General features: G+C 35.5%; 1 protein-coding gene across 1 annotated transcript; it reads right to left on the bottom strand.

Annotated features, from left to right (window-relative positions):
* Positions 1-444: 444 nt before the first annotated feature.
* LOC147847295 (isoamylase 1, chloroplastic-like) lies at positions 445-8,512 on the bottom strand (the record flags this gene model as incomplete). The annotated part of the gene is made up of 13 exons (XM_087339347.1): positions 7,847-8,512; positions 7,216-7,398; positions 7,032-7,121; positions 4,812-4,967; positions 4,634-4,725; positions 4,410-4,551; positions 3,185-3,292; positions 2,439-2,524; positions 1,374-1,445; positions 1,077-1,209; positions 855-941; positions 676-768; positions 445-607 (listed from the first exon to the last, which is right to left on the bottom strand). Coding segments are annotated over exons 1-13 (1,768 nt in total), but the record flags the coding sequence as incomplete, so codon positions are not given.
* Positions 8,513-9,438: the final 926 nt, after the last annotated feature.

Below are 9,438 nucleotides of genomic sequence, written 5' to 3'. Positions count from 1 at the left end.
ACGCAGAGTACTACAAGGAAATGGAATGGCTGTCTAGTGAGTCAATATATTATATTAGACCCATAGTATCAATAAGAATAATTACGAGGAAATGGAATGGCTGTCTGGTGAGTCAATATATTATATTAGACCCATAGTCAAAATAACGGGATAAATATCTTCATATACAAGTCCAAATTGAGCGGTGTTTGAATTTTTCTAAGATCCCTATATCAAGTCTTCACAATTAATTGGTTTGGACGTGTGCAACATACAAACATTTTCTCTTAGTCCTAATGTTTTCAAGAAGTCGAGCGGTGTTTGAATTTTTCTAAGATCCCTATATCAAGTCTTCACAATTAATTGGTTTGGATGTGTGCAACATATAAACATTTTCTCTTAGTCCTAATGTTTTCAAGAAGTTAATCACATGTTCAAATTTCGGCCCTAATTCTGTAAATATACATACCTCTCCACAATTCCAGCTATTGTTATGTGTCTCTCCATCATTGTTATCTTCACCATTGGCAACATTGTGCTTCCTGTTATATGAAACAAGATCTGCGAGCGAAAAGCCATCATGGGCAGTCACAAAGTTCACACTATGCCATGGTTTTCGACCTCCATCCTGTACTAAAAAGTGTTCAGAAAACCAATATCCAGCACACACAGGAGGGGAGTAGGTTCAATGTTTACTTGATAAATCTGGGGAGATCCACAAAGAGAGTGTGCGAAAGAACCAGCAACACCATCAGTTCCTTTTATGAATTGGCGAACAGTGTCACGGAACTGTAACATTTTCCTACAATTAATTGGTGCAAATTGAAAATATAGTCCCATACATGTATGTTGGCTGTTTTCTCCAAAGTTCACACCTGTCCATTCCATTCTGACCATAAACCCCAATGTGGAAAATTACCCACTTGATACAACCCTCCACAATCCCACGGCTCAGCTATAAGCTGTTAAGAAACAGTCATATTGTTAAACATACATTTGGGATATTGCATAATAATGTGTATTTGCATAGCATCAATAATGTGTAGAAGTATTTTTATAGTATCAATACTGATAGAAGCATCTTTGGCTAAAAAAACCTTAACACCACAAAGCACGGGATCATTGCTAATCATATCTATCAGTGGTGGTTCAGCCAGAGGACTTCCAGTCGTCAGAGAATCTCCATCCAATCCTTCCCTTGTTCCAAATACATTTGCTGCATCCCAAAGGCTGAACAACAGGAAATAACTCTATTACTGTGCTTGCATGTGCTATGAACAAGAATTATCGGTTTGAAGTAAAGGGAAATGGGAAGTTAAGAATGCATATGTTCATATCAGGTTTTCTACTATCATTGCTTAGGCACATTCAAAACATTAAACGACAAGGATTACCTGCTAGCTCGAGTAAGGATCGATGCCAAATCAAAACGGAATCCATCAACATGCATCTCTATCACCCAGTACCTGAAAAATACACAATCAAATCCTTTCTTGAAATTCAATAAAGAATATTCAATAAAATGTGTTTATCAATCAATGTCTCCTTTCATCGTTAAAACTGTCAAACAATAATAAGACTGAATCTATGATTGGCTTGTCAAGAGATTCACTAAAATGTGAATAAAAATCTTTAATTTTGTGGGTTTTGTATTTCATCATACAGATCTAGTATTTAGAACTTTCAAAAAACTTGTTACTTTTTATCTATGATGGCCTCATCATGTCATGAGCTCTACCAACTTTAGATATTTTCCCTTCACCCTTCTCTCCATCATCCAGATAAAACCCAGATTCCAAAGACAATCAGAACTCAATTAATAATCTATTGTCGAGACTCAATCCGCATAAAATCCAGATTCATTTGTAAGATATAAAAGTAAAATTTAATCTTACAAATGCATAAGGAAAACATTGAGCTCAAAACTCTAAATGAAGAAGCATTTGAAAAACACAAACACGTTGATCTCCATTATAATAAAAAATATTGAAATCAAGAGAATAATGAAACCAAGAATTGATAGTGAATGTTTGATTAGCAGATAAAGAAACCCTTTAGAACTGCTACAATTCCCTCCAAATCATGTTCAGATTCCTCCAACGCACCCTTATATATTCTAGGGATAAGCAATCGAATGATTGATATGATTGATGCTGAAAATTTAACTGTATCTATCAAAACTCCTTTCCAATTGAATTTCGTAAGAGTAGTTTGAAGTTTTTAAAAAGCTGTAATATTGGAATTCTTTTTACAGAGATTATATAGCTATCCTCCATGTACTTTTGGGAACAAAAAAAACCTGATAATCTAAATGACCCAGTCACCCAAAATCAGCCCCCATCTACCTTCCAAAGTAAAACAACGTGCAGAGTTCTATGACAATAGGGTATCATAGAATATTGAATACATTTTAGGAATAAAAGATACTTCAGAATAGTTTAACAAGCATTTATACACACCTTAAACAATCCACAATGAATCGGCGAACTATAGGATTGTTGCAATTTAAAGTGTTGCCACAGCCAGAGTAATTATAAAATTCACCCTGGAAGAAGCCAGAACTATGTATTAGTTTCAGAACTATGTATTAGTTTATGATATACAACAAATTGTGTTTTGTAGCTATTAATATAGTATGAGAACAAATTCCTTATGACCAATTTTATCCTTAATTTGAGCTTCATTCAATACACAACATTTTTCATGAGAAAATAAGAAACCACCAAAAGTTGTGTTTTTCTTTACAAAATAATCCTTGATTTTATAGAACTGCAAATTCCTTTACATACGAACTTCTGTTTTTATTTCAGCTAGCAAGGCCAAAATAACTTATTAGAAACAAAGGTCTACAAGTATTAAACATGACAAGCCTAATCTTATTCTACAAAGTATGATCACACTATGATCGCTTAATCACAAACCAATGTTCCTTTTATTGAGCACAAATTATCATATCATGAAGAGGAAAGCATTCACATAGCATTCATCAATTTTTAGGATATGTGAATATCATTAGGTGCAATGTATCGTAGTAATGTAGGGTCTATTGTAAATACAAAACGAAGTGCAATGCAGCATAGAAATGTGGAGTTTAATGTAAATAAGGACAACTCAGTTGTGGCAATAAGATAAATGGCACAATGAAATTTCACTTCATTCAATTCCAATGAAATCACGGACAAAGTTTTATATACCATTTTATTACCTGCGGGGCAATCATGTAGAACACTGAATTATCAAGACCTCTGAAGGACAATGTTGGCCCCATTTCATTCCCTTCAGCGGTATGGTTAAATACAACATCCATAAACACCTGACATAATACATAGCACAAGTTTCATTCTAGCATGAGGGAAGAATATTACTCAGCTATAATTACTTTTCTCACCAAAATTCCACTAACAAAAAGGAAAAACATTTGGGGAAAAAAAACACAAAATGAAAAGTTACAAAAGAAAAACTCCTGCCCAATTTCTTATTCTCCAGACTTCTTGTATTTCAGCATAGATTAGAGTTCCTGATCTGGTATTTGCTGAATTAAGGTTTTCACTGATCTGAAATTAGGATTTTTGTAGATTACGGTTTCCGGAAGTAGGGCTTTTGCTGGAAAACAGCATCTTCCTACCTAATCTCCATGCATAAGAATCTCCAATTTGCTGTTTCTCAGAACAAATGTTTATTATCTGTTGGAGATTCTACTTTTCATTAATCATATAAAAGGAAGTACCAGCAGGGACTCCAAGCTTTAGATCTGTGGCTTTTCTAATTGGTTTTGTTTAAAGGTGGAAGCTATGTGTGCGCTTCAAAGCAATGACTCTTAAGGTTGTTGCTGATCCTAATAACATGTCTTTAGATTAAAAGCATGAGAGTAGGGAATTTGAGGATGACGGAAACTTTACAAAAGACACTCTAGCTATAAAGTGAGACTGACTCTGGAGACTGTTCAACCAAAAACAATAGAATTTTCATATTTTACTGAAGATATTGAGCTTAACACATGCTTGATAAATGTCATGGCTAAGTTCACCATAATAAATGTGTACTACCTTAAATCAAAACTATAGGATTTCGATGATACTAAACATGTGCTCAAAACATGTTTGGTGAATACCATTATATGACTATGCTATCAGAATTCATCAAGGACTGAGCACCTGCTTAAATTTGTCAAAAGAAAACATCTAGGAATGAGACATTTGCATCTAATGGCATGCTATTAATTTGGAATATATCATTTTTGGGTGATGCAACTATAATTAGATGCATCAGTGACACATCTGAAGAAGTAAAAATAACAATTGCACAGATGCCTTCCGATGCAATTTCTGAACTGAAATAGACCCACTGATTGATAGCGAAAGACTGTAAAAGGTTATTATCACAATGTTAACGCTGATTCCTAACCATGCAAAACTGGCAAACATTTGTACCTCTATTTTGAGCTTATGAGCTTCTCGAACAAGTAATTTGAATTCATTGATAGCCTTTAAACCACAATCATTGTGTCCAGCTGCTGCATAACGTATCATGGGCGAAAAGAAATTTACAGATGAGTAACCCCAGAAGTTCATTCTGCAAATGGTATTCTCTCATTAGCATGTACACAGAAGTTATCATGCTTCAGAAACAAGAAACGAAGGTTTTAAAACTTTACTTGTAATCACCCATTATGGAATTGTATGAGTAGTATTCAAGCTCATTAAACTCATGACATGGCATCAACTCAATCGCATTAATTCCCAGTTCCTGCCAAGAAACATTCCAGGTAAGAACATCAGAATTGAAACTCATTGTTTAGGTCAACAAAACAAAATATATAATTTTGAGAAAACCTTGATGTATTTTAGTTTTTCTATTAATCCAGAGTACGTTCCTGGGTGTTGAACATTGCTAGACTTGTGACGCGTAAACCCACGAACATGAAGTTCGTAAATTATGAGATCTTTCTGCTGGATACCAGGAGGTACATCTCCTTCCCAATCGAAAGTCTACATCAAAAACGAAAACAAAAGAGCAATGAGGCAAGAAAAGGGGTAGGTAGTTATAAATACCCAGATTAAAAAATGAAATAGTACAAATTTCTAAAATAAAGTACTCATACTAGAAATCCTCTGATGAGACTGCTAGATTTATGACTTACAGGTCCTAGATGCTCATATGCATTAATTTGAAACACTATGAAGAAAAAACTAGCCCAGAACAAATCATGAAAGCAATACTCCTGTCCAACTGCAGCAGTAAAATTACTCATCATCATAAGCACATAATAATATGCAAAGCTTAATTAACTAGGCTATTAAACCTATCAGCTAACAATCGGCAACGGTTCAGTTCGGTTTGAGAGGGTCCAAACCGAACCGAACCACAAAACCGTTAAACTTTTTTAAACCGTAAAACCGCGGTTTCGCGGTTCGGTTTCGGTTTTCAACATAGGTCAAATTTTAAAATTTATAATATTTCATATTTTAAAATTTTAAAATTTTTAAGATGTTCCTAAAATGTGATAATAAGGTCTAAAAATGAAAAGATTGTTTAAAAACAATTTTGTAAAAAATTTTAAAAATTTTAAAAAATAAAAAACTGGTAAACCATTTAAACTGCAGTTTCTGACTATTGAAACCAAACCGTTGAAACCGTTAAGCCGCATTTCATGGTTCGGTTCGGTTCGGTTCAAACCGAACCGTTGCCGATTGCTACTATCAGCCATGGTATCTGAAGACAGTTGTGATACTTGGTCAGGCACTATTTTTGATAATATGGTAATCGAGAGGTTTTGCAATGAGTGTAGATATCATAAACCTTCATACAGACATTCTCACTTTTCTTTTGTGCCTATAACCAGTAATGACAAGCTAGCTCTTGTTAATCTCAAACTTTCTCTTAGTATATTTGTGCTCAAAGAAAATAAACTGAATCCTTTCAGAAGCAGATATAGCTTCCCCTTGCAGTCCTTATGCCACTATACAGGAGACCCTTTTTGACAAGATAAATTTGTCTAGTTAAAATGCTATATCGTGATATTATTGTTGCATCAACAAGATGTTTTTTCCGGAATCAAATTAACTACTTGCCAAGTAAAAAGATATACGTACATGTTTGGGCATTAAGGTCAACCATTTCTCACATTCCTCAAAAGCTTTCACATGCATTTTAGGTTGAAGAAATAGAATTTAATAAGAACATTGAGCCACTGCTTTCTTACATACAAGAGCTTTCACATGCATTTTAGGTTGAAGAAATAGAATTTAATAAGAATATTGAGCCACTACTTTCTTGCATACAAGAGGTTGAGGACTTCGGCAGGTAAAAACGCTGATAGGCAGAGTAATCATAATGTGTATGATGTGGTAGTTCATCGTACATGTACACTTGTATAAATGCACATTTGTGATGGGGTTCAGTTGGATTAATGAAGGGTTAGAGTATAAATCAAGAGCATGCATAGGCTTCCACCAAGTGGCAGACAAGTTTCCACTATGCACTAGGTGATCTATGTATATAAGGGAGGCCTTAGCCATCCTCTGATAGTGATTTGGGAGGAGTAAGAATCAAGATTTTAACATGCTCTTCTCGTGGATCATGTGCAGTAGTATCATGATATAACAACATGGTGAGCTTTTTCTTTTAGAATGTTTCTGTTAAATGTGTGGCCACTACGTTTTAAGTTCTTTCCGACTCGAAAAAAACAAAGATGGAGCTCAATGTCAGTGTTGAAGTTCCTAACTGTATCTGGATACAAAACATTTTCGTCTGCATACCAGGAAATACCAGAGAAAGCTTTAATCTGAACCCTGTTGTTCCACATCTCACCGCTTTAATCCATTTCTTCCACTATCTATGAGTGTATAAGATCACTTGGGTCTGTTTGCAACACTTTTCTTCTCTCTAAATCACTCTTAAATAATCTAACAAAATAATGTATCTTTGAGTAAGAAATTGACATCCATACTTCCCTTACTTTGGCATCTACTAGACATAAACAGAACCCAAAAGATGGTAGAAGTGCAATGAGATTTTATAAAACTGATTGATTATGCTAGAAAGTGAAATACCTCGATTTCACGTGGAATCATGCCACCCATTTGTGGCCAGCAATTGCCATTAGAGCTTGGGACACCAAAAGTTTCCCTGCTTATAACAGCCTTGCTTGCATAAAAAGATATGGCAATAAGATACTGTATGATATGCCAAACGGAGATCAGGATTCATACAAATATGAACAAAATCTTCCAATACCTTAGCATAAGGATCAATCAAGACACAATTCAGATTGTATCTATGGCCACTTTGAGGTAGAAACGGTCCATCTATTTTGTATCCATAGAGCAAACCATCTACAGTGTTAGATAGATGAATATGCCATACATCCCCAGTTTTGTTCATTTGTGGATGTAGCAGTATCTCTGCCGCAACTTGGCCCTGTATATGACGAAAGATAAGAAGGCATAAGTTGCAACAATATTGCACTTTGTTGGTAAGCTTCTTGGTTTAGTATCTTAGAGATTAGCATCCCCAAGTGCAATAAAAATCAATCCTGATTATGAACTTAATTATTAGGAGCACTTACTGCATAGTTCACAGAATGCCATTAACATAACCCCATACTCCAGAGCACAGTTAATTCATGAATTACTTATTGGGCCCATTTCTAGCTTTAATCCAAGATTGATGCTTAAATCTGTGTCCTCTCATCGGATGCATAAAGATTGTACATTTAAGCAAATTGCTATACAGACTAATTAATTTGACCCATAAGTCACATAGTATGATCAATGCAATGCTAATGCATACATAGGTAAAGCATCATCATCGATGCACAGGTAAATACATAGGCTCAAAGTAGAAGAAAGAGTTATGGAGGAAGTACCAGTTGCAAGTCCGATGGAGTGAAGAGACACAATGAGACCGAAGTGGCAGCACTTGAATGAATTGCAAAGTTCACCCCATTCTCTTTGAATGTCGCTCCAAACGGGAAAGGTGATCCTCGGGATTGTTTCTTGAACAAACCATATCCCTCTCTCTCTACTGTCTTTTCCTCCACCTCTAGAGTGTTCTCGCAAAACACAGCTCCTTCTTTTCTTCTTCTACGGATTCTTGTCTTTCCATGAATATGAATAAAAGATAACTCATACATAGACATGGAAGGTTTCTGATGTTTCCATGTATCAAATGCTCTGTTTGATGATATACCAAGCAGAGAAGCTGAAGGTGACAAGAAAGAAGCTTCCATAGCTTCTTCTTCTACTTCTACTCTGATTTATCTCTTATATCTATCTTGTTTTCACTTGTTCTTTTCTCTGATATATACCTATATCTAGTTTGTCCTGTTCTTTCCTCTGGCATCTATTTGTTTGCTTCCTTTTACTGCTCTGTTTCTCGTTCTAGTACCTTTTTTTGCTCTGTTTTTTCTGTTTACCCAATTCCCCCAGCTCTGATTTTCCATTCACTATGTTCTTCAGACCCTCTTCTCTGCTATCCATGCCATGGCTCCTCCTCATCCGGAGCACATGCAAAGGCAACCACAACCATCCATCTCTCTCTCTCTCCCCCTCAAATCAATCATAATCCTCTCTTAATTATATGATTAGTATGTGATTAGTGTTACTTGGTTAGATAGTGTGTCCTTACTCTTACCCTTATGATTATTGTGTAACTAATGTTTTTTCATCATCAACCTTACTTGGGTAGTTAATTTGTCGTTCTGTCTTAAATTTTAATTGTGTCATCAATAAGTCACAAACTTTGCTCTGTCATTAGTGAACCATTAACTTTACTTCTATCATTTCCGAAATACATAACTAACCGACTAACTTGGAGAAAAGGGCACCCTAATAGACAATCATGTGGCACTTGTTGGTTTCTTGACCTTTGTGGCTGCGAAAGTTAAGTAGAATCCTGCTCCATATGCCTAGGATTTGTAGCTCACCATTGTAAGAATCTAAATTAGCATTAAGAAAATAAAACGAGTGTTGAGAATCAAACTCAACTTCCCGTGTGTGAGAACACACTCTAGGATACTCAAGTGTGTGAACACCCCACTCCTTGTATAGTAACTAGTGTGTCATAGAAGTTAGTGTTATATGATACGTATTCTTTAAGTAGTTAAGACGCGACCTCTTTCCCAAGAGGTTGTACTAGTGAGAGAACTTAGAGAGAAGGTGAATGCATAACCACATTCTCCTTCTCTTTGTAATTTTTTTGTTGGTCATTCTTGTCTCCTTGTTAATATAGTTTTTTGTAATCTCTCTCTCTCTCTCTCTCTCTCTCTCTCTCTCTATACACACACACAATTATTTTGTTGCATAGAATCCATTTGATTCTGTACATGGTATTAGAGCACGTGGTAGCTTGATCCAAGTCCATCGCCTTTACGTGTGTTGTGCCCAAGCTCGCGTTTGGAAAGAACCGGATGATCGTTGTAGCAGCAATCTACACAGTTCGTATCAAAGAAGAAGAAGA

This window comes from Azolla caroliniana, unplaced genomic scaffold (genome assembly GCF_043228905.1).
Source record: "Azolla caroliniana isolate FFs.n. ecotype wild unplaced genomic scaffold, voAzoCaro1.0.p SCAF_1237, whole genome shotgun sequence".
NCBI lineage: Eukaryota > Viridiplantae > Streptophyta > Polypodiopsida > Salviniales > Salviniaceae > Azolla > Azolla caroliniana.
The sequence above is the reverse complement of the archived record's forward strand: the minus strand, read 5'-3'. Positions and strand labels throughout refer to the sequence as shown.